Raw genomic sequence first — 26,646 nt, 5'->3', positions numbered from 1 at the left:
GCTAATGAATGTGTTGTTGTCCTTTTCAATCACAGGGCACAAATAACTGCACCGAGGACACAGTCAGCACGGTGTGAAATTGGCAAGTGCATTTAGCACAAATGAGTGTGTCAGTGTGTGGAAAGTCGCAGGTAGGTGGTTCATGCTGAAAAATGTCAAAATTATTTTGGAAAAAGGCAGTGGCATGGCGTGGTGGACTTGTGGTTATCACGTCTGCTTACCCGACAGAATAATATTAATAAATTATATTCATTTTATTAAATAATTTTGCAAAAATCATCCCTTTCTGGACAGGCGCATCTTATGGCTCACATCTTATTTTAAATTATTAGTTTTTTAAATGTGTCATGGCAGAATTGTTAACCAGAAGTAAATAACACTCAGGAACAAACACACTTTTGCTGAGTTACATTGTATGTCTGGCTGCTGTTTTAACTCTTCTTTGGGTGCAAAATCCAAAACTGAGCTTAGTTTTTTTTTCACGTCGAGTTTTTGAGCTATAGGATTCCCGTTTAAAAAATTAAAAAAAAATCATAAATGTGTACAGTATGTATGTAAATAAAACGCTAAGATGAAATAGTTACAAGCTTTGAAAACTAACAACACAGCATAAAACAAAATAGAACTTTAGAATTGCATGTCCATGGTTACAAAGTTAAAAGAAATGCCAGCACTAATCCTTTTAATTCTTACTATGCAAGCTTTTTGGGCTATTGGGAGCCGCACACACCTTTCGCCGCACTGTCTCAATTGTGGCTGCAAAAACAAATTGCCAGGTAGATGTAGATGAGTCCATTCATAATCAGCTCTTCTTACTACAGTCTTGCTACAGCTAATCAGTGGGATTTTGCTTATCTGGAGTGTAAGATGTTTAGAAAAAAAACTTGACATGCTAGAAAAAATTATTACAATTTTGGAATCAGAATTGAATAAAAAAATAAAAATAAAAATAAAAATAAAAATAAAAATAAAAATAAAAATAAAAATAAAAATAAAAATAAAAATAAAAATAAAAATAAAAATAAAAATATTTAAAAACAATAAAATAATAATAATAATAATAATTTGATGGTTGTTTATTTGAGTATGGCTTGTAAGTGCAATGATACATAACAGAATATACAGGAGGTTTAATGGCCACCATTTGCTCTGTCATTTGGTTGCAAATTATGAAGTGGAGGTCACTGTTACGGTCTCAGTTGGGAAATGAATTATTCACCCGTGACAGACACCAGCAGGTTTAGGATTAATCTTCATTTCCTAAATGACACCATTTTAAGTGGGCTTGCCATGAATTCTAATCAGTTGAATGTCACGTTCTGTACCAATTAGCAGTGCAGAGGTCATCGTATTATGTTGAACAACATCCATATTGCGGACCATTCTAACTCTTTTATGATTTTGGACATAACAAGTGTCATTTACCAAACAGCTTAACCATTACCATTAGCAGGCTTATCATTACATCTGCTTGAGCCATAAGCTTTAAGCACACACGGGTCACGGGGGAAAGATTCACCTGAGACTTGATGCTGCTTCAAGACTAACCTGCACTGTCTAACGTACATGAGGAAATATGCACACACAAACAAGGCGATGGAAGTCTTGCTGCCTCGAGCACACACAAGTATAGAAGGCGATGCCAGGGACGAGGGCTGTTTGTTTGGCATTTTCTTATTAGCTGGAGACCCCGTAAAGACCCCGTAAATTGAACTCATATATTTGTTTCTAAATATATCTACATATTTGAAAGTAACTGCTTAAAACATGTTTAAAGACCAAAAACTATGTAGAACTGAATTGTGAAGCTATTAGCATGAAACAGTTTTTTCCATTTCAGTTTCCATGATTTTTTTTTAGGGGGGGCTTTCTAAAACGCTAACAATTTACAGAAAAGCTTGGTGATGTTATTGAAATTCTCATACGTGGAAGTGATATCACAGACAAACCCTGCACCTGTTTGCTGGCCACTGATCTGAATGTATGACTGGATAGCCGATAGCTCGTACATGCAAGCCATTAAAGCGACAGGGCGGCCATCTTGCTCCTCCCATCTCGCAGGCAGTATAAACCAGTGTTTTATGTGAGCCAGAACCCACCGGTACGGAGCTCCTGCACTTCTAAAAAAAATCTCCTTTGAGCGTTCAGGTACTTCTCAATGTGCAAAGAACGAACTATCAGCGTTCTGGTACGCTTGACAATTCATGTTTTGATCCCCAAAAGCTGTTCCGGCAAGTGCCGCTCATCCACAGACTTACATGTAGTATGGAAGTCCTGCGCTCATCACATCACCATGCGCAATCTTAATCCAGAATTCCTATATATCTGTGCTTCGCGAGAGAAGCGCGCATATGTCATTCAAGTCGCCCGCTAGCCCGATGCTAGCCGACCGAACACGTGTAGTTCTTGAGTTAAGAAAATAAAATGAAAACGCTACCATGCTGTCCTGGCTCAAAACTTCAAAAAAGGCCACGGTCAGACTCTGTGGTGGATTCGCAGGATGATACAGCACGTAAAAATAACCTGGGCTGCTCATGCTGTAGCGAGAAGTAAAGCCGGTGGCGGCCATTTTGTGTTGCCACACCTCCAGTAAGTTGAACACAAATTGACTTGTGCGTACTTTTCACCTTATTTTCTTTCTCTACAGTGAAAATACCACAGTGTTTGGCATACGGTTGTACCAATAAGTATAAAATAAGTGTGAGAGAAGCTCTAAGGGTATTTTTCAAAGTGCTACACAAAGATTGGTCTGCATCATCAGAACCACTTATCAGAAACATCAACAATGAAATAAAAACAAAGCACATAAAAAAAAACAATTGCTGTGAAAGGTAAACCTTACTTCTGAAAGTCACGATTCACGATACTAAGATAATTCTTTGAATGGTTGATGCAAACAATAAAGTTCATTCTTTGCTAGGCTCTCATTATCCCATACAGGGGTCCTGGCGTTTGCTCAAGTTTAATGGCTTTGTTTAGCATATTGTAAAACACCACAAAATGTCATTAGCTCAATTGCCAAAGGAAAATTTAGTAGGAACTCGTACAAAAAGTTTAACACTAAATCATATTCAAACTTTAAACACACTCTTAAAACCATTAGATATCACCTGTCAGTCTGTTGTTCAAAGTTTTTTTTAGTTTTCACTCACTCACACAAACACACACACACACATATGGTCTTCCGAGCGGGGAAGCAAACCCACGCCGCCTGCACCAAAACCAAGCTACGGCACCACTCCGCCACCCGGAGGCTCAAAGGTTTTAAATGGTGCACTAATGTCCAATTGTGAAGGAGGAAGTAGCAATTTATTTTTTCACATTCTGTGAAAACGGTTCATATTGAATGCTGGGGAAATATTGACTCCATATAAATGACTTCATTGTGGTTCACTGGGACAACGACCTTTGAATTTTATGATGTCAAAGGTGTTCAACTTTAGCGGTTCCACTGTACAGAACTGTACATCCATCCATTTTGATACTTTATGTACACAGTCCTACTACATTTTTATGAAAATAAGCTCAATCAGTTGGTAAAGCCAATTAATTCACAGTATTTTTAATGAAAGATGCAAAATTATTAGTGCAAACAAACAAGTGTTCTGCGTGTATTTCAGTCAAGTCTTGTATATGAGGTAGAAACTGCAGCTTGTGGCTCTGTCCATGACAGCATGATGTGCAGAGCACTCGGGCTCTAACTTGATTAAGCACCAAGTCGAGGCCCACTCAATTAATCGGACCAATTGACTGTTGCAGTCCCACACAGCCGCGGCTGCCCATGGAAGGAGTGCAGCAGCAGTGAAGGCAAATGAACATTGATTAAGGCATGTGCATGGCGTTTCCGGGAAAAACTTTTCCATGCTCTCACTTCCCCAAAAAAGTCAGTCTCACGTGTTCTCACATCCAAAAAGATGGGCATGAGGATCCATGTGAATCTACTAATAGCGTCAATATGCTAAGTACATGCAGTGAGCCATTACCCATTTACACGTTTTTTATTTGCACGACTGCATTTTGTGCTAAAACATAACAATCAGTGACATTGTACTAGCAAGTGGCGTATTAGGAAAACTGTGTCAGTTACTGTATATTACTCCTACTCAGCACTCGGCTTATTCGTGCTGAAATATTTGTGCGCACCTGGCCCAAATGCACTCACTGACTGCCAAATGGCTGTGTCCCTATGTGTCCCTACTACATTACAACGAAAATATGTTCTTCACCTGTGACTCTGTGAGGAACATTTCCACATGCTAATGGGATTTGGAGTTGAAGCATTGATCACAAACAACAGCGTCATATAATAGGCCATGATTTTGTAGATTTTTTTGTGTTGCTTGGTAACCTGGTCAACACTCAATTTGTCTCCTGAATGATCAATTATGAACACCACTATGCTGTGAGGTTCATGACTGGTGATGCACTGAGTCTCCTAAAGTTCTACATAAAAATATGAACATAAAGTAGAAAATTAGCCTATATTTTGACAAATTGAAATCAATTCCACACTTTTCACCAATGTGATAGCAAGGAAAACAAAAGAATATATCAGGTCAGGATCTGCCAAGCACCCGAAAAACCACTAGGTGGCCCTGAAGAGCACTTAACGGTCAAGAAACAGAGCCTGAAGAAGATTTATTTTGTTTTGCTTTGTGTTTTAATGTAGGTGGGTAGTATTGAATGATAGTAGAATAACACACACAAAAAAGTTTGTTTGGTAAGTTTGTTTTTTATTTATCTTTTACTGAAGCTTTTGCTCATTTTTTTCACGATTTTAAAATCTAATTATTCAAATATCTATTTTTATCTATTCTAAACTACTTTGCAACCTTTTTCAGGTCATATTGTTTAGTTTGTCATAATTTTATATGATGTATTTTTTTATATTATTGTGGAGAAGTTCAGCTGCTGTATTTCCTGAAAGTTGCATTGTGGAATTTGTCACTTTTTTTACTCGCAACTGCCACCTCTGGCCTAAAGCCTAACTGCAGCCTCTGTGTCAAGCTTGTGCAATAATGTAGTCAAGTGCTTAACGCGTGTCACATCACACACACAACCGCTAATCTGGCAGGTAGTGGCTCCATTTACAAAAGAAACATGGCTAATTGTAAGGTGTTGGGTTGTTTATTTTAAACCACAAAGACGTATGGCTGCCCTCTGGATTTACTAGCAGGAGTAAGAAAACCCCTAACTTTGAAGCCTCAAAATTGTTCATAGGTGTAAATATGAGTGTGATGTGGACACTAGTTACCTAACTCCTTGTGCATTTTAAACAAACTGGCAACGCAGGGGAAAAAATTAAATAAAATTAGGTTGTTTGTATACTTTTTACATTGTGGACTTTTGAGAGGCCTAATCTAAACATCGAGTGTGACCAAGGGCCGCATGCTGGCTGCCAGTTGCCCATCCCTGGGTTAATTGGAGATGCTAGATCACAGGTGTCAAACTCAAGGCCTGGGGGCCAGATCTGGCTCACCACATCATTTTATGTGGCCTCTGAAAGCACATCAGCATGTCCATGATGTTAGCTAAAATCTGTGCCAAAATTTCAAACTGTCATATGTAATAAATAATGGTAGTGAGATATTTCAAGCATTTCCCTACCAAACACCTTCGAACAAACCATTATTCTTGACTAGTTATCTAATACCAATTAGTTGTGCACTGTGTAAGTAACAATGAGAGGAGGCGGTTAAACATTTAAATTGTTTTACAGTGTCATGTTTTGGTTCTGTGGGGTTGGGTTTTTGTAAAATTTGGGGTTTTCTTGTTCTTTGTTTGTGTGATCTGTGTTTTGTTGTCCCTATGTCCTTCCCTTGTCTCGCCAAGCTTTATGTGGTCCACCAGTGTTTGCCTGCCCCAAGCTACTTGCGTCTTGCCCAGGTATGTCATCATGTCAATTTTTTGTGTTGGTGTATATATGTTCTGTCCTTGTCAGTCCATTGTTTGTTGCTGTTTGTTGCTGTCGCTCTGTCATGCCTTTTGATCCTCTATGTCTTGCCTTGCCTTGTTTTTTGTTTTGTTTTTACCTTTGTTGTTTTTATTTCTTTGGACTTGGCCTTGTTTGCCTCCTTGTTTTTGTTTAATTAAAAGAAACCCTTTTTTTGGACTTAACCTCTGCCTCCTCCTCTGCTTCGCTGGATTTGGGTCCTCAACTACGCCACCTTCCTAACACACAGTCATAACGGCCCTCCAAAGGAAACCGTAACTACAATTTGGCCCATGACAAAAATTAGTTGAACACCCCTGCTCTAAATTGTCTCTACGTGTGCGCGTGAATGGTTGTTTGACAAAAAAGATCAGATCTGGTGAGGCACCACTTTGCCCCCTGGCCTTCAAATAAGGTTGCTACTACTATTCCACATACCCACTCCAGTGTTTCTCATTTGGATGCAGAGCTTCAATCAAACACACACGTGGATTTCACCTTACCACCAAACAGGCTCTTCTTCAGGAAGTAATGTCACATCGTTTACAACCACATAACCATAACGGAACAGCCCCTCCTCCCCTTAGCATGGCTAGTGCAGCAAGCCCCCTGCCCCCAACAATCACCACTACCAACACCACCGCCCTCCTATATCCCGCACCCCCTCCCCGTCTGACAGCCAAGAATGGGCCACAATGGATTCTTGACATCTGTGCAGTTAATTACAATGACTGTACACGGTGCTGCTAGAGATGTGTAATTATTAGCACGCTGGCGGGAGGGCCACTATAAGAGAGCTGAGCCACATCTTGACGTGACGGGGGCTACACAGCCAGCGCTTGAGACACAAAGACATGCCCCCCCCCCTTTCCCCCCACCGCCACCATCCTCTACCACTACTGTTTAGTTCTTGACAGTGTGTGTGTGTGTGTGTGTGTGTGTGTGTGTGTGTGTGTGTGTGCGTGTGTGTGTGTGTGTGTCTGTGTGTGTGATGCAGGCAGTGGGCGGATGCATTTGTGCCCTGTTGTCTTTTTATTCCCATGCAGACGACACCATTATATTGGAGACAACAAGATGAAGAAGTCTTTATCGTTCAACAATTAACTGTGAAGTGATGAGCGTCTCCACAAAGATAAACGTATCTTGCTGTCATAAAATGCAACTGTGCAAGAAGGACAAAAGTACTGACACACACAAGGCCTCCCACAGGAAGTGACAATGGAGGAAAATGTCAAGTCTGCTTTGCGAAATAGTTCAATCTTTTTCAAAAAGGGACCTCAAATATTTTCTCTCATGAACATGGCATACAACATGCCCATGTCTGGACAAAAGTATTGGGACATTCGGCACAGCTTCTTGGCATTCTTCTTACAAGGACAAGGGCTGGGCTTATAACCGTTGTGGAAAATGGATTTAAAACACTTCCCTGAGGAACTCCACTCACAATAGTGTCTAGCAATCATGCAAGCACACCATATGTGACACTGTTCTCTATATTCATAAGTTAAATAGTATCGGAACATTACACCTGCTTGTAGTAAAAAAAATATATGAAAAAAGTGTATTTATTCAGTCGATTTTTTCTGTTGGGTTTAACCCGTGGGCAGTATTTTATTTTAAAACGGCTTGGTCAGAACCAACAAAAAGCCAAAAAATGGTCACAATAATGCCTAGGGGTTAAGACAGCTCTGATCTCCATCCCAAATTTGTTTGATGGTCTTCTTCTACTCCAAATTCATCCAAGCATGCCTCTATGTGGGCCTTGCGTTATGCATTGCGGAACAGAAAAAAAGGTCATCCACAAACTGTTTCCAAAAAGTTGAGACTTGAGCATACAAATGTTCCAACTAAGTTGTCTATTTTCGATCCTTGATGTATTTATTCAAATAGACATGGGGAAAAAAAGACGAGCTGGCCATTCTCTTTGCAGCATTCGCACAAACGCCACAAATATTCAGTGTGAAAGGACAGAAGAAAAGAGCCCAAATGCAATATAAGCATCTCGCACCCGCCCACCTGCCCAGCATGGGCCTGAACACACAGGGAATGCTCATTGCATCTGTTCTCAAACCACTCTTGCCAAAGGCTAAATAAAATCCCCACTAAAACTGCAAGTAAAACGCCCCTGCAAACACCAGCTTTATTTACATCACAACCTAAGAACAGAACATTGAATTGCATGCTTCATTGTCAAAATACCACTGCAGTCTTTCAATAATTCTGCCAACCACTCATGAATGAATGGACCAGGCAGTGTGCATTCAGAATCTTTAAGGCACTGTGCCTTTGTTTATGTATGGAGAAAGGAAAGAAAATACAACTAAACAACTTAAATTTAACATCAGGACTCACGGGTGCCATCGAATCGCGTGGCGATGGTGTCCAGGAAGGTATTCTGAGGGGCCAGCAGCCCTCTCATCACCGGCATCCTGCTCCGGGTCGACTGGGTCCTTCTGACTCGGCGCCCCGGGGCGCCGCTGGACTCTTCCTCCCGCTGCTCAGACCCAAAGCTCGGCAGGAAGCGGGAGGTGCCCGGTGCGCATCCCAGCCCCTGGAGGAGCGCACCGATCCGAGAAACGCGTGGCGGCTCCACCTTGACACCGCGGGGGCTGTGACCATAATCGAGCCCAAGACAGAAAGCGAGCTTGAGGTTAAGCGTGAGGGGTTAGTTAATGCACACTTTCCAGCTGAGCGGTGCGCAAAAGGTGAGCGTGTTTTTACGCGCAAAAGCAAAGAAAGAGAGACGCAGTAAACAATATATGGATGGATGGACTACTGTGACTTTGTGGTGCTGATGGTGTGTGAGTGAATCTTATAGCGACAAGCTCCTCCTCATCCCTCTCTCTCGTTCTCTCTCTCCCCCTCTCAGTCTCCCTTCTTCTTTCTCCGTTGGTTATCTGGAGAGAGCAGATGCCGAGTCACATGACGCCTGTAAGGTCCTGATGATGTGGTCCTCTTTCAAAGTGGAGGTGGGAGACAACAAACAGCTGACACTTAATTTGCTCATCTTGGTTGCGGAGTGTAAAAAAGAAAAAGAAAAAAAGGGATAGGCAGGTGCGTAATTGAGCGCGCAATTGCTGTTCTGGAACAAGCGAACGCGCATTTAGGACAGTCTGATGTGCATGCGTGGTGTGGGGAAAAAACGATCATGTCCACACACTGGGCTCTACACGATTTAATAACACTTTGTATTTTACGTACAGGCCTAATCATCGAGCACGCTTGAGGTTTCCACGTGTATACTGTCACGGACACTGTCTTTGTTGAATATTGTGTTTAAAATAGTAGAAAACACTAATAAAAAGTGACGTTTGGTTAAATAATCGTGGGTTGTAATTGTAAACTGACTCGAGACACCTGCCGCTTTCTTGCCTCTCAGGTCCACATGGACGCATGAAAGCTAGAACAAGGGCAATCAAATGCACGGTGAGCTACTGACATCTAGTGGTTGAAAACATAAATGGAGGCACATCTTTTGATTATTTATGAAGTTAGTCATTCATGTACGTGGCATATCTACATTTTTGGGGGGTAACTTTTTTTGCAACGTAAAATTTTGTTTAGGCAAATGAAAACATGGATTCCAATTAGTCACAGTATTTTATGTCACTGTATTTATTATTTTACTCTATATAATTAAATTAATAAAAATATATATTAAATGAAAATGAAACAAAATTTAAATAGTTGTGTTTTGTGTGTGCTTTTATTCATGTATCTCATCTTCCTCTATCTCCAGGTAGAGTAGCAGCTACATTCACCTAAATACTAGCTTGCAAGCGCGGACAGGACGACACGCCCACTAAGTCATATGGTCATGTATGATTGGTTCTTAGCGTTTGTTCTATTACCTAATTGGTTGATGTCTTGTCAAACTAGCTCGAATGAGGAAACCGGTGGCCTGCCTGCCTGCTTGCCTGTGTCTCTCCCTCCTCCAAAGTGTCGTCGCAAGCACTCCCAGCTCAGGAAAACTGTGAATTACACCGCATTTTTCATCATTTTTTACCTGCAAAATAAGGTAAGCATATGCAGTATTTTCTGTTCCGTCACCGTGGCAGACTGTCAAGTAGCAGGAAGGACGGCATCGTCACTTCCATTGTTCGCGTCTTCGAGCGCTCAGCAAACTGGAGCTATTTAATAATTGCGCAATGATGTACCGTACAAGACAATATAATGACAAAATTATGTGTCTATATTGACACATCGTGTGAGGCATAGTTCTTGTGTTTTGATGCATTGACGGTTATTTTCTCAAGCTATCAGACTGCTCGTCCTTTTCTGATTGTATTTGTACTTCCTGTTTGGTGGTTCTTCTATCAGATCATGCACGGAACTTGTGTAACTTTAACAAATGAAGCAGTCCATCCATTTAAAAACTTATACTACTGAGGAAACGTCTAATGAACAGAGTTCGACAATTCTCATTTAAATAAGACATTGGAGTATTAGTTTGAAAACTCAGAAGTCTGGAGGAAGTTTAATTAATTATTCGGCAGTTTGTTTTAAGTCTTAATTATCAAAGCCAGAATTTAATGCTGAGTCATTCGAGTGGCCACTCCTGTATACAATATGTGAATGAGACCATTCACTGAGGTACGACATCCACTGTCTCGCCCCTCCCATTGTCACTTGCGCCTAGTTCAGGGGCGGAGCTACGTGGTGGCCATGGCCACCCCCATGTTATTCGTTGGCCACCCCCACATCTTGGGAAAGATTTTGGTACCTGCATGTGGCTTTTCTACCGATTTCACATAGAAGCAGTGCACTTGGAACCCTTGATACTCTTCCACTATTTCATTTATAGTGGCTTCATATGCAATGAAAATCTTACATTTGAAGTGAAACTGTAAAAGACTATGTTTGTAGTAAAGAACATTTGAATCAGTGAGTCAATCAAAATCATCATCAATCAAACAACACGACTGAAAAGTCACAGTCACGGTTTCATGAAATATAGTGTTGCACACAATACCAACACACTCAAGCAAAAACAAACCTATGCAAAACATGTTTGGAATTGTGAAGAATTAAAATATTTCGTTTTGCTCTACTTTTTAGATCACGGTATGCAAAATGACACTGGTCTGACTGGCTGTTCACTAGCAAATCAGTGCAGAAGATCGAAATAGACAATAGTTGGGTTTCCATGCACCTATTTTTATTTACAAAGAAATGTAAAAATAAAACCAAACGGAAACACTAGAAATTCTATAAAGGGCCCAAAATTCGCAAAGAAGTTTTTAGACTTGGAGGGGGCGGATTTTGAAGCATATCGAAAAAAGGAAAATGCAAATTTTGGCTGTGGAAACATGTTTTGCAAATAACCGCTGGCAAGACCGGCTGTACGTCACACGTTTTGACCGGATATTACGTCACACATACGTTTGTAGTCCCAAAGCAATGTCGGACGATAAAGTAAGGTATGTTTGGGAGGACAACGAAACATAAATTTTGTGGGAATTAATTAAAGAAGTGAATATTATTGCTATTTTAGATGGAAAACAGCAAAGAAACGCTACGGTTTATCAAGAATTACAAAATAAAACTCATACGTCATCACACGGTGCAGTCGCTTACTGGTCTTCTTCTTTTAAATTACTGGTGGATCATATCCACCAGCTACCCACTAGGGGTGGGAATCTTTGACTGTCTCATGATTCGATGTGATTCCGATTTTTGGGTCTGTGATTCGATTCAGAATAGATTTTCTATTCAGAATGTTTTTTTATTCAAAATGATTTGATGGACAATGATTTCTGCTTTAATTTATAGATGTGCAAATAATCGTCATGATCTACTCCAGTCTGAGTCGCTAATGCTAATTAGCGCACTACTAGCGGCACTTTTATCACTCAAAAGAATGGCTATTCATACAAAACGCCTCAGGAATGTATACATAGAACCATATTAACATTGCTCACTGGCATGTGCTCTTCCTACGCTGCAACAAAACAACTTTTATTGGAATAACTTCATTGTGACTTTTTCCTTTTAGTCTCTAATGTGGTTTCAAATTTAACAGTGTATCAGAACACGCAGAACCACACTGCCCCTAAGTGGCCAAATCGTGTATAGCATGAACAGCAATCCCAATGAAGGCACACACAAACAAGAGCAAGACAGTATAAAATAATGTAAATAAAATTTATTTTGGGAAATTTTAAATCAATTCTGAATCATACTAAATGAGAATCACGATTCTTATGAGAATAGATTTTTTGGGCACAACCCTACTACCCACCACCTACAGCGTCAGAGTCCCCTCTCAATATTAGCAAAAGAAGAACAGATGAAAACGGGCATAAGTCACATGTCCGTTTTGCACATTTTCAGTAAATTCGGTTTAAAAAATCTTGAAACAATTGGATGGAAAAAGCAAAATCATCAACAAAAGTGACATGTAGTAAATTAAGCTCAGCAAAATGTTGCTATTTTCTTAAACTTGGTTCTGTTTATGATGTCTGTGTTGGGCAATGATATGTGTGAATTTTCTTTCATGAAACCCTACTGTGGACGTGCATGGTAAACAATGACTTCTTTGATACAAAGGGGGTTAGAAGAATGTGAACTTATGGTCACTTCTCAGTGAGGAGCTTTGTCACCATGGCTACCTCACTGACAAACCTCTATGCCTCTGGTTCCAAACACTCGTGTTCCATGTGCATTTGCAGATAAACAATGATTGCCAAAATCAAGGCTGGTTCTGTGGTGGAGATGCAGGGTGACGAAATGACTCGGGTCATTTGGGAACTCATCAAGCAGAAGCTCATCTTCCCCTACCTGGAACTGGACTTGCACAGGTAATAACAGACTAGAGAGGTGTTACTGGTACGTGAGCCTGTTTGTAACCTGAAACGTTCGTATCTTGAGGTAATGTTTCCAATCAGTTCCAAAACCAAGTTATACTTCCTTTGTTTTTGTTTTTTCAACCAGTGTGTGGTTAAAATAAATAATGCAATATAGAAATAAGTGAAAACACACTATTTTAAAGAACTAGAACACTTTAAAACAGTATAACAACAGTATTTATTGCTAATTAACTTTAACTAAGGAGGGAAAAGAGGAGGAGGACGTCAGCTCCTCCTTTGAAAAAGTCTTCTTCCACAATAACAAGGGGAAATTCTGATACAAATGTTTTTTTAATTATGGGACTGCTGAGCGTAGCAAGCAAGCAGCAGCGAGCAAGCAGCACATATTACTATCCTAGAAAATGGGTTTCTTGTTGCGTAAATTATTATTATATCATCTTCCACGATTTTTCCGCTAGAATGCGGCCCATACCGTAGATCGCACCGGGACAAATGAGGTATCAAACGATGCGTCTCGATCGGACTCGGTGCGCCATTATTTTTCTAGGAATTCCGACTTACCATGGCGACGCAATACCCCAAAAAGTGCCATAGGAATGAATGGGAAATGGAAAGACAAAATCACACACCTAAAGCACCTTTTTCCAAGACACGCTGCACGCGCATACGTTATCTGACCGATACGAATTTTAGCTCATTTTGTAGGAATTTTTCCCATCTTTAGCTCAGTGTCAAAATCTTTTTTAAGGAATGAAAGCTCTCCCCCCTGTGCGGGTTCAAAGACAGTGAGTGAATTAGGCTTCTACCACACTCTGTTGACCAATTAACTTTAGAGTGGCGGGAAAAAAGAAAAATCTACTTCTATTTGCAAAAGTTTCACTTCAACTCGTCAACATGGCCACAATCTTTGCTCACTAGACATCAAATTCTCAGATTTTGTAGTCACGAGTGTCTTCTTTCAGACAAACAAACTTTTATTTGGCTCAGTTGGCATTTAGTACCTTTATTTTCACTTTAAGCGAGGACAAGTCGGACGAACTCGCCTATCTCTTCCATGTTAAATTCAGGCGCCTTTCGCTCTTCATTTCTGATAAATCATAAGTTTTCAACCTGCTCTCATTTGGTCATTTTTCATCCGATTAAAAAAAATGAGAACATGCTCGTGTTCCCCAAACCCTTGCCGTTCTAACGAGCCATTTCTTGAATCTGTATCTTCAACCGTTAAGTCGTGAGAGGCTTTTGTTCAAGGGGTGCGTCTCTCATACAATCTCAATGGAATGTGGGGTGCGTAACGGCTCCAAGTCAAAAATGTCCGTGCGCTCTTAAAGGGACAGTGAGATATTTTTAGTTTCTGTTGATTATGGTTAACTTCCACATTTCTTGACCGATTTTTGTCGTTTAAATTTTAAACTCTTCAGCTCATTTACATTTTTTTAAATACATTTTCAGGGACAGTGAGATACTTTTAGTTGATGTTGATTATGGTTAACTTCCACATTTCTTGAGCGATTTCAGTCGTTTAAATTTTAAACTGTTCAGCTCATTTACAAAGTCAAATGTGTGTGCGTGAAAGTGCATTTTTCTTAAAGGGACAGTGAGATATTTTTTAGTTTCAGTTGATTATGGTTAACTTCCACATTTCTTGAGCTGTTCCAGTCGTTTAAATTTTAAACTGTTCAGCTCATTTACAAGAGTCAGCAGTCCCATTCAAAATTTCCGCGGGAATTTTTCTAGTTATTTATTATTATTTCTGTTTCTTTTCTAAATTCATTGGCTTATTTTTGGCTTTTTCCAATCCAGGGCAACTTGCCTACTGTCAGTTGATTGTTTTGTTCAACAGCTGTATTTTACAGGAGAACTAACCTCAAGGGTAAAACAACAACAACAACAAAAAACAAACAATTAGAAGTATCTTTGAATCTAAATTAGAGCTGTCAAACGATTACATTTTGTAATCAATTAGTCACATCTTAGAATTATAATTAATCACGATTAATCACTTAATTAAAAAGGCACACGCTCCTCCTCCTCCTTTTCTAATCAGTTAATTACTTGCATAATTAAAAATGGGGGGGAATTGACTCCAATATTTTGACATGAACAAATATTCTGAATGTCATACAGGAACATTTCTTAAATGCTTTACTTTAATGCATGTAGTTGTGTTTATTGCTCAAACACAACCTGTTCTACCTTTAACGTAGCCATCCGCTGTCAAGATAAAGGATCATCTGTGGTCAAAATTAATAGTGCAATTAATCTGCGTTAACACATGATTAAGGTGAATTTTTTTTGTGATTAATTAATTAGTTAATGCTTTAACTTTGACAACACTAATCTAAATACACTTCCATGATGTTATGGGACAGATAGAGAGACATGGAAGAACCTTATTTGAAGACTGGACTTTGGATGCCAATTTAGAGCAACACTAATCAATGTTTAGCTGAGTTTCCATAATCATTTCCCCCATGGTGTTGTAAAACTTTTTTTTTGTAAAACTTTGGAATCCATCTGGTATTAAAGAATGTTGAGGTGACGATGTGTCACGCATACCTTTGCAATCCATTGCAAAAAGAGAATTTACTTGTCAAACCTGATCTTGTTTGCTGAAATGTCCCCTCTGACTGCTCAAATCATGGGTGTCACGTCACAATGCTGTGGATCGGGATGGAGAATGTAGGTGAAAGGCCATGCTTGTTCTCAAATAAAACCTCAGGTTGGAGGTTAATGCATTTTCCTCATGCAACATGTGAGGTCTTGCATGACTTGCAATTAGCAGAGAAATTAGGTCAATTAAACTCCAGCAGAAATGTAGGTTGTTGCCCTCAACACCCTTTGGCTTAATGTTCTTAACTGACCTTCTTTTTTTAAATCCATCACAGGCGGTGATTGTGCATGTTTAAAAAAAATAATGTAATTCATTCATGAATGGCAGAACACAGGGCTTTTTTTTTGGGTGCCACTCAAAAAAATTACTTTCAGAATGTGTACATTAACTGTGATCAGAGGGGACAAACTCAAACATACGAAGATGAGGATCTGTAAAACCTTTGTCGAGAGTCCCCTCTCAATATTAGCAAAAGAAGAACAGATGAAAACAGGCATAAGTCGCATGTCCGTTTTGCACATTTTCAGTAAATTCGCTTAAAAATTTTGAAACAATTGGATGGAAACCTGGTATTAAAGAATGTTGAGGTGACAATGTGTCACGCATACCTTTGCAATCCATTGCAAAAAAAGAATTTACTTCTCAAACCTGATCTTGTTTGCTGAAATGTCCCCTCTGACTGCTCAAATCATAGGTGTCATTAACGTAACTGACCTTTTTTAAATCCATCACAGGCAGTGATTGTGCATGTTAAAAAAAAATGTCATTCACTCATGAATGGCAGAACACAGGGCTGTTTTTTGTGTGCCACCCAAAAAATTTTGTTTCAAAATGTGTACGTTAAATGTGACCAGAGGGGACAAACTCAAACATACGAAGATGAGGATCTGTAAAACCTTTGTCGTTGGTGCAAAGAACTTTTCAGAACGGCAAAGAAACAAAACCTGTCAATCTTACTCAATCATTCTAATGTCGTCCAGTTACGACCTCGGAATGGAGAACCGCGACGCTACGGATGATCGTGTGACGGTGGAGGCAGCCGAGGCGGTGCGGCGCTACAGCGTGGGCATCAAATGCGCCACCATTACCCCGGATGAAAAGCGTGTGGAGGAGTTCAAGCTGAAGCAGATGTGGCGCTCGCCCAACGGGACCATTCGGAACATACTGGGCGGTACCGTCTTCAGGGAAGCCATCATCTGCCGGAACATCCCACGCCTGGTGCCCGGCTGGGCCAAGCCCATCATCATCGGCAGGCACGCCCATGGAGATCAGGTCTGGTGGATAGTAGCATTGAGTTGGCTTGTTCATTCATTCATTTCCTTTATTTAACCAAGTTAAAAACTCATTGAGAATATAAAACATAACAATCATACACCATATACGCATACTACACAATATATACTGTATGCAAAATATCCATCAATGCAATATAAATTTAACCACAAATTTGCCAATCTAAAAAAAACGGTCATATTGTCCATTAGGCTGCGTTCACACTGCAGCTCAATTCCGATTTTTTTCACAAAAATCGTCTTTAATATGTGGATATAAATCGGATATGTATGCGATGCGTCTGCACTGTGAACGCTCATCTGCCCGCATCCGATTCATACATCATCAAAAGCCTGAAATGCGCCCTGCGCGGGCGCGAGAGAGTGCTTGGAAGGGAGACTACTGACATATCTGTGAATATGTACAAAGCTGTTTTGAGTAACAGTGTTAAATTTGTATTTGCCTTTAATTTAATCACACTTGAAACATGAAGCATAAAGTTGACGTGTGGCGATAGAGATTCAGCCCTGCAGGCGGTTCATCATTAACGGCGATGACACAACGTCATCTTTGTTAGAGGTCGAGGAGTGTCCCCTCATTACCCTCAAATATTTCTATTACTTCTTCCAACCTCGCTACTCTGGCGACATGAGATGGAAAAAAATAAGTCAGACGGATTTCTATTGCGGTTTATAAACAGCACATTCAAAACTGACGCACAAGGAAGCCGAGGATACTGCAACGTCACGTTGTTTTGGGTGTACGTCGCTCAACATGTGCTCTTTGCCCATGCGAATCGCATCATGGATGCGTTGCGTTCACATTAGATGTCGCATTTGGTTTTCTGAACGTTACATAAAAAGATCGGATTTAACAAACAATCCGAATTGGGCATCACGCCGTGCAGTGTGAACGTAGCCCTTAGTTTCATGTTCCTTTACAATAAATTTGAACTCTCCCAGAGAAATAAGTTCTGGCAAGCTCAGATCCTTTTGTGAGGTATTCTATGAAACGGTAGCAGCATGTTTGAATTCTGTCTTACCCAGCTCGGTCCTGAGTATGAGAGTCTGCACACATACAGAGATGGATACAATACTTAGCAACAGCATAAAGCATACAATGGTGAACATGATTTCCACAACCAATAATAAAATGCTGAGCACAATGGTAGACACAGTCCAGTTAGTTTCCTCAGGTGTTGTACTGATGCATTCATCAAAAGCAGATCACCATCATGCAATAAAGGTAAAAAAATAATTTTAAAAAAGTTGCAGCAATAAGATGAGTCATTGCTATAAAAGGAAAGATTTGTTTCTATTTAATTAAAAAGAAAACATTATCACTGTAAAAAGTTAAAAGCTTTTTCAATCGTAACAGAGGAACAATAAATGAACAGTCATTTGGCATAGATAATTGATATAGATGGAAAATAATAGTGGACTCAGAACAGATCCATGAGGGACCCCTTTTGGAAAATGAAGAAAAGAAAAATGTACTCATTGCATTCTCTCTGACAAACAATTAACGAACCAACAGCAGCATCAGAAAGACCAATTTCAGTGGATCTCCTGAGCAAGGTGGTATGACTGTCACAGTTGATTCAGTTTTTTATAACGTTATTAAACACTTAAGAGTCATTTTCATAGTTTAATTAATTCTTTTTTTTAAATTAATGGGCACAGGCATATTAAAACACACTTTTTAACGTATTCCCTAGCATTTGTTGACCGTCAAGAAACGGTCAACTATCATACTACATCACTTTGAGGAAAAGAAAAGAAGAAAAACTTAAATAATTAAGTAAAGTTAAAACATCTTAACCAGATACAAATGCACAAAACGCCTCTCGCTGTTCAAATTCAACAAGGAAACTGTGAGTAATTCTGCGAGAAAATCATTTATTGCTGCATCCATTTGTCTGTTAGGTTTGTTTGTTTCCCCCCGCCATCGGCGGTTATTGGTTTAGTCCTGCCTTAACACCGCCTGATCGGTCCGATCTAAAAAAAAAAAAAAAGAACAGCTGCAAACATATCAGCGGGAGCGGTACAAGATGCATTCTCCGGAGTTTGTGAACTCACAAATACCGCGAGAATTCATCTTGCTGGCCAAGGTTACGGAAAAGTGCAAGATTAGGACAAAAACAGTCCGAGTGTCTTTGTGTGTGCTTGGTCTAATGTAGAACTACTACTACTTCAAATTTGCCTGTCCTTGGTCCACTTGCATATTGGATTGTGCAAGAGCATCCAAGCCGGGTACCTTGTGGCCATCAACAAACCATTTCTAGTCTGTGGCTTATCTCAAATTAGTTGTCAGCAGAAAACTAACACTAATTTTGACCGATTTTAAATTCTTTTATATCGTATCTTCTGAGAAAATCTGAAAGATCAGGTGGTATACATTTTTGGTCCAGTATTTTTCTGGTCCAGTTTATTAATAGAATTAGAAAATAACTCAACAAACTTGTGGTGGAAAAAAAGCCTTCTCAGTTTCACTTAATGCATAACAAGCTGTTTACTGTCTCTCTCACCAATTTGTGGTTATCTCAGACTGTACTCTGTCGTCAGGAGATGTACAGCAAAAAGATCATATTTCATAAGCTGACCTTTGGACCATCATGTTCTGGCCCGTAGGCCAGAGTCAACAGCATCTGGCCCCAGAGCAAGAGCTCTTATCTAGGTGTAGTGTCATGCGGCGGAAAGTTGCGTAATGTATATGAAAAGCTCTCCAAACACCACAAAGCAAATTCATTGTTTGAGTCAAAACTACAAACACATTTTTGTTATTTCTCAAATTAAAAAAACAACTCACAAACTTTGGAGTTACATGTTTTGCATTGGACAGTGAAACTGTTTCTTTCTTTCTTTTTTTATTTAGACTTCATTTGAGTACAATGCAGTCAACTAACTCTTCCTGTTTGAAGTAATGAATATATTTCTAGTCCGAAGGCCTACTGCAGAAAATTTGGAGTTACATGTTTTGCATTGGACAGTGAAACAGTTTTTTTTCTTTTCTTCTTTTTTTTTTTTAAATGTTTACTTCATTTGAGTACAATGCAGTCAACTAATGTTTTGCATTGGACAATTAATTGTTTGAGTCATGTATTTTTAAAGCATTGAAAATGTTCCCACAGTACAAAGCAACCGACTTTGTGGTTCCTGGGCCAGGCAAAGTTGAGATGATCTACACACCTACATGTGGAGAGCAGGTCAAGTTTGTTGTCCACAATTTTGAAGGTATGCACTGGGTTTGCACATAGCCGCGTACCGTACACGCAAGCATCCAACAATACTCACACTCTCTGACTTTTTATATCCACTGTAGCTTCCCTTCATCTTCTTTTTTTAAGGGCTGCGTTGTATTATAGACTGTCTTGATTATGTTAACAGAAAATAAATACTTGAGTTAAATATACAGCACCTATTCTTTTATTAATTCTATGAATAATTTTGGTGATGGGTGCCCCTATTTTCTTTAACTTTTTTTACCGCCAAAAACGTTTAATGACGTTTACTAAAATTCAAATGAATGCTGCCAAAAACGTTAAATAACGTTCATTATGTTTTTTTTTTTCTCAATGGGCAGTGCAACGTCTTGTGCAGGACTCCTTTTTGTGAATGGGTGTAAAAACCCCAAAACAGCCACTAACTATAGCCAGCAGATGGCGGCATTGTATCTCTTTTCAATGTTCTGCCGGTGTATGCAATTGCAGTGAAACATGGCGGGTCTTAGGAAATAGAACATTTTCAAGGATGACGTGAATGATCAAAGCCTCTGTCACATTAAATCTAATTAACAAAGCATCACTAAACAAAAAATATTAGTGTCAAAGTCACTTTTGTGCACAAAATGTATCTTTTCACAAAAAGCTAATTTTCTCCTTTTCAATTTTCGCTCAGGGTCACTCAAATGACCTATTTTCAAATGGTGATTACTAAAGAACGGAATAAGGTAGAAACATAATTTTTTTCTAATGAAAGAATGGAACGTGATCTTTTATTTGGTAAACAGCATGTTTATGTGGTAAAAATACACAATATTCTGTTTGCCTGGAAAGATGAGTTAAAATGCTCGAAATCGGCTGGCACTGTCGGGGTTGTTTTTTTTTGATAACGTTTGGCAGTAAATGAGTTGAGCAAATGCCCCCCCCCCAAAAAAAAGTGTCTGCATGTGTCTGGATCTAATGTACATGTATACTTGTGTGTAGGCACCGGCGGCGTGGCGTTGGGGATGTACAATACGGATAAATCTATCAGGGACTTCGCTCACAGCTCTTTCCAAATGGCTCTGGTTAAATGCTGGCCTCTCTACCTCAGCACCAAGAACACCATCTTGAAGAAGTACGATGGGCGATTCAAAGACATTTTCCAGGAGATCTATGAGAAGTATGCACACGCATTCACTTTCTCACCCTCAAGTCTATTTTGCTGTTTACCACAGAAGTGTATCATTGATCCCAATGAGTGTAAAATATAGATGTCATGTTGATGGTGGATAATTGACTTTACTTTATTTCTTCTGGAGAAAATTATTTTAAAATACACATACACACTTTTGCGTATCCTTGCTCGACAGGGAATACCGTGCTCAGTTTGAAGCCAAAGGTATCTGGTACGAACACCGACTGATTGACGACATGGTGGCCCAGGCCATGAAGTCGGACGGGGGCTTCATTTGGGCCTGCAAAAACTACGATGGAGATGTGCAATCCGACTCTGTGGCTCAAGGTTGGTGCAGTTGACCACTGGTTTATTAAACAGCAAACCACTTAAATGCAGCAACAGGGCTTTTCCGTTTTTAGGTTACAACTCACTAGTTATGATGACCATTGTGTTGATTCAATCAATAGTATGTGATGTGACTCACTGGAAAATGTTTTTGACGTTGTACCCCACCCAAATGTTTCAATTCATTCGAAGTATTCAAACTTGCAGTGTTCAGAAAAATGTTATTTACATTCCAAAAATTCCCACTCATCAAACAATACAATGCTTTCCACACAACAGAAAAACATTCAAGTTTCATCTCAGTCAGTATTTTTCACATTCCCAAAATTTCCACATTTTTCATTTCAGAGTTAAGGTCGTAACCCTGCCGCGAATAACGAAAATCCTCGCGTCATTGCTCTCCCAACATTCCCCAAATAAAAAGAACCTTCCACATTTCTCGACCAATTCAAACCATTTCAACTTTCAACTAGTCAGCTCATTCAGGACTTTCACGGAGCTATTATAAATTTCCTCCAATCCTCACATTTTCACAACAAAATCCCCAAATAAGAATATATTTTACATATTATCTCCTTCTTTCTGAATTCTCCACAGATAAGCCATTCCAACTTGAAACTATTCAGCTCATTCAGGACACATATCATTGGCCGAATTACCAATACATTTTCTAAATGCTATATTGACCTATTTCCTATTCAAACTATTACAACTTCAAATCTCACATTCTACATTTTCAACAATTAATTAATTCCACAGCATTTCAGTTCCGCATGGCGATTATTACGCCAATCGTCAACAGTATGAGTTGTTAAAATAAGGCCTCCAAAGTCTTTAAAGCAATACACGACTCTTAATTTTTTCTGCCTTCAATGAGACAATGTGTATGAACATTAAAAATGCAAATATCAATGGCATCTGATTTCCTGAAAAAAGTTTTGAGATGATTAAGTATCAAAATGACGTTCCCTGTATGCTGCCATATTGGACATTTTTGTGCAGTCCAGATTTCTTATTCTATTCACATCGTAACGGTGACTCTCCCAGTTGCCTTCTAGACGCAAAATTACGTCACTTGATGTCCAAAAAAACAAGACTGATTGAAACCAGAATTTATTAATACACGTGTAGATATATGCTAATCGTAGACTGAAACTATTAGAACGAATATGCATCTGCATACTTGCTCTTCTGACGTTAATATAATCACAGCAATGATGTGGACTGAACAAAAATGTCCAATATGGCAGCATACAGGGTATGTTATCATTTTGATACTTAATCAAGGAGGCAAGGATTTGGATGCCATTGATATTTGCACTTTTAATGTTCATACACACTGCCTCGAATGAAGGATAAGGAATTTTGAGTTGTGTGTTGCTTTAAAAGCACAAACAAGCAGTACCAGGACTTTCCTACTTTTAGGGTACGGATCCCTCGGCATGATGACAAGTGTGCTGATCTGTCCCGACGGACGGACCGTCGAGTCTGAGGCGGCGCACGGCACTGTGACACGCCACTACAGGCAACACCAGCAGGGAAAAGAAACCTCCACGAACCCCATAGGTAGTGAAAACGAAACTGCTGATCTGTTTGTGCGACAGAATGATTGTAGCATCTTGTTCCTCGCAGCCTCCATCTTTGCGTGGACGCGGGGCCTCCTCCATCGGGCGAAGCTGGACAACAACGTGGAGCTGCGCGTCTTCTCGGAAGCGCTAGAGGCTGTTTGCGTCGAGACCATCGAGGCGGGCTTCATGACCAAGGATTTGGCGATCTGCATCAAGGGACTGCCAAAGTTAGTCTCGTTAAAGAGGAAGTCAACTTTAAACATTTCTTGACAATAATATATGTGACCTCACGAGATTAAACATGACAATCTGATTACATTTGTGGAATATTAGTTACGAAGCAAAATCCAACTGTTTTATCCATCTCAGGGGGCGGCCATTTTGCCACTTACTGTCAACTGAAGATGACATCAATGTTGCTCAGGGCTCAGCCAACGACCAATCACAGCTCACCTGTTTTCTGAAGCTGAACTGTGATTGGTTGTTACCTGAGACCTGAGCAATTGTGATGTCATTTTCAATCGATAGTGATGAAAATGGCCACCTTCTGATATTGCTAAAAACTGCTTGATTTTGCTGCTTAACTCATATTCCACTAATGCAATATTAACCACAATACCGTATTTAGACTAGTGGGCTGCATAGAACATAATATTGTCAAGAAATTTTTGGAGGGGGTGACTTCCCTTTAAAAAGTCACAATTTGGTTGTACTGACAATCCATGGATAGATAATTGATTATTCTGCTTTTGCAATGTCACATACTGTGTGTGCACCTCATTTCTACCTGTACGAGTCTACAAAATAGTGATGGGAATTCCGGCTCTTTTTAGGGAACCGGTTCTTTTGGTTGGGCTCACTAAAAATAGCCGGCTCTTTCGGCTCCCAAATGGCTCTTTAGATTTTTTGTCGCTTAAATAAATATATTACCAACAACAATTTAAAACTATGCACAATATGAATTACTAATGTGAAAAAATTGCACTATACCAAATGTTTGTTGTATAAAATACACTTTTATTTATAAACTCGACTATAAACTCAAAAAGAAAGTGCAAAACAAACATTTAACTATTTACAAATGAACTTAAATAAGGTTTAACAATTTCCAAGTGAAACAACAGACAAACAGAATCGCACAGCAAAATATAAATTAAAATGTGTAAAATAAAAATAAAAGAAAAAAATGCATCCAGAAAACAGTGTTCTTCAGTCTAGATTTACATTCAGAAATACCAAGTGCCTCAACTTTGAGGGGCTGATCCTATTTCTTCTTCTTCTCATGTGCCGCTGTAAATTGTTTGTACAGCCTCCCCGATATGAAATTTTAGTCTTGCAGACTTTACACTCTGTCTTAGTTTTGTCAGTTGTTGTATTGAAATGTGTCCATATATTGCTGCGTTTTCTCTTGTCACTCATTTTTTAACTGTTTTTTTTTACCTTTCCGTTTATACAAGCGCTCTCCTACTCTCTCTCGTCTCCTCCCTCCCGTTCGCGTTTGAGTGTGTGTGACTGCTTGCAGCGTGCTGTCGTGTGCCCTTCCCCCCCCTCTGCTGCTCAGCGCTGAGCGCAGACACAGAGACGTCACACACACATACTCACCAATCAAATGCGGCTTTAGAGAGAAAAAAAAAAGAGAGAGAGGGAAAAAAAGCGGCTCCCAGTCAGGAGCCGGCTCCCGTCGTTCACGTCAAAGATCCGTCTCTCAGAGCCGGTTCGTTCGCGACCAACACATCACTACTACAAAAAAACTAAAAGAAAGAAAAGTCCATCCATGCGCATAGTTAGGCTGCATTTTGTGTTAAACTAGCACTGGGCTTGAATGGCAAAGGTAATATTGATCAATTGTTCGGTGTTGTCTTGGTCTTATGTTAAAATATAGACATGATAAAGAGGGCTGTATAAATATCACTTCTACTTCAACCAGGAAATATATTTGGTCGATTCATGAGTCAAACACCTTTGGCTCCACTCTTGCTGGGTAATAATTTCAGTCTTCCTGATAAAAGGAATCACGATCCACAACTGAGTGACGGCGAACTATCGTTGCGTGCAGTATATCCTGTCGCAAAACTTTTTTTTTTCTTTTTAAATATATTTTTAATAAGTTTTCTTGAAAACTTCTTGGGTGGCCCGCCCAAGCATGAACATGGTGTGGGAAAAACTGGAATCTTATTTTTGATTATGATTTTTGGGCCTGCGATTTGATTCAGAATCAATTTTCGATTCAAAAGAATTGGATTGACAATGATTGCTTCTTCAATTTATAGATGTGCCAAGAATCATCATGATCTACTCCAGTCTTGACTCGCTAATGCTAATTAGCACGCTACTCGCGGCACTTTTATCACTCAAAAGAATGGCTATTCATACAAAATGCTTCAGCAATGTATACAGAGAAGCATCTTAACATTACTCACCAACATATGCTCTTCCTACGCTGCAAAAAAGCAACTTTTATTGGAATAACTTGATTTTGACTTTTCCCTTCTACTCTCTAATGTGACTACTTAACAGTGTATCAGAACGTGCAGAACCACACTGCCCCTAAGTGGCCAAATCGGGTACAACATGAACAGCGCTCCCAATAAGGGAACACACAAAGAAGGCAAGACATTATAAAATAATTTAAATAAAATTGATTTTGGGACATTTAAAATCGATTCTGAATCCTACCAAATGAAAATCGCGTTTCTTATAAAAATCGATTTTTTTTTGGCACACCCCTACTAAATAGGTATTAGCCCGGCAGCTTCTCCACTAAAAACCTGATCAATTTTTCCGCAAATCTTCCTCTGTTTACAGAGTGACGCGCGCTGACTACCTGAACACCTTCGAGTTCCTGGACAAGCTGGCAGAGAACCTGAAGACCAAGCTGGCCAAACAGCCCAAGCTGTGATGCACATCAACGCATACCAAGCCCACACCTGCTCACAATCATGCACAAGCACATGCTGCTGCTGCTGGAGGATTGCCAGCCACACAGAAGCAGGCAAGACGCCGCCCGCATCTGCAGTAGGCCTTCGGACTAGAAATATATTCATTACTTCAAACAGGAAGTGTTAGTTGACTGCATTGTACTCAAATGAAGTCTAAATAAAAAAAGAAAGAAAGAAACAGTTTCACTGTCCAATGCAAAACATGTAACTCTAAAGTTTGTGAGTTGTTTTTTAATTAGAGAAATAACAAAAATGTGTTTGTTGTTTTGACAAAAATAAAACAAAAATGTGGAGCTCCATACTTTTTATTGCACAGTGTCGACTAACATACTCAAAGTGACTTGACTATTAATAATTCTATTAAATAATTCTCTAAAATGTCATTCATTTTCACATTGAGAAAAGTATTTGTATTCATTTAAGTCTTGTCTTTGTCACAATATAATGCCATAGAACCTCATTAAAATGTCCATCTGATGTTTAGTTTTGTTTGATTTGTTGTTGTTGTTGTTGTTGTTGTTTTTTTGGGAGGGCGGGCGGGGGGTTCCGTGTAAGATTAGTTTAAATTTTAAGGTTTTCCTTCCAATGATTTGTTAATTTGCACCATTGTTTTCATTAAAACTACCCATACCAGAAACAGTTTTTGGCATTAAAATGAACCAAATGTAACTATATTTCAGATTTATTGGTATTTAAAACAACATACATTGTATTTGTGTGGACTTACTTCAAAATAATAATTAAAAAAAAAAAACTTTTTATCTCATTTTTCATTTTTATTTCATTGCTGC

At 39.3% G+C, this 26,646-nt stretch overlaps 2 protein-coding genes across 3 annotated transcripts in view; one reads left to right on the top strand and one right to left on the bottom strand.

The window, feature by feature from the left end:
* Positions 1 to 8,729, bottom strand: part of kcnh3 (potassium voltage-gated channel, subfamily H (eag-related), member 3) — a 122,591-nt gene extending 113,862 nt beyond the window's left edge. For both annotated transcript variants that reach the window (XM_077579540.1, XM_077579542.1), the window contains exon 1: positions 8,285 to 8,729. In XM_077579540.1, coding sequence (XP_077435666.1) covers positions 8,285 to 8,360 — 76 coding nt within the window. In that variant the 5' untranslated portion in view covers positions 8,361 to 8,729. The remainder of the gene's footprint in view (positions 1 to 8,284) is intronic.
* Positions 8,730 to 9,793: 1,064 nt separating this feature from the next.
* On the top strand, positions 9,794 to 26,332 carry idh1 (isocitrate dehydrogenase (NADP(+)) 1). Its single transcript, XM_077579543.1, has 9 exons — positions 9,794 to 9,950; positions 12,604 to 12,732; positions 16,333 to 16,624; positions 19,755 to 19,857; positions 20,829 to 21,006; positions 21,197 to 21,348; positions 22,774 to 22,914; positions 22,981 to 23,143; positions 25,722 to 26,332. The coding sequence occupies exons 2-9, from the start codon at positions 12,611 to 12,613 to the stop codon at positions 25,813 to 25,815; spliced, it is 1,245 nt and encodes a 414-aa protein (XP_077435669.1). The 5' UTR covers positions 9,794 to 9,950; positions 12,604 to 12,610; the 3' UTR covers positions 25,816 to 26,332.
* The last annotated feature ends 314 nt before the right edge of the window (positions 26,333 to 26,646 follow it).

The sequence above is a fragment of the Vanacampus margaritifer genome, chromosome 11 (assembly GCF_051991255.1).
Source record: "Vanacampus margaritifer isolate UIUO_Vmar chromosome 11, RoL_Vmar_1.0, whole genome shotgun sequence".
Taxonomy (NCBI): Eukaryota; Metazoa; Chordata; class Actinopteri; order Syngnathiformes; family Syngnathidae; genus Vanacampus; species Vanacampus margaritifer.
The sequence above is the reverse complement of the archived record's forward strand: the minus strand, read 5'-3'. Positions and strand labels throughout refer to the sequence as shown.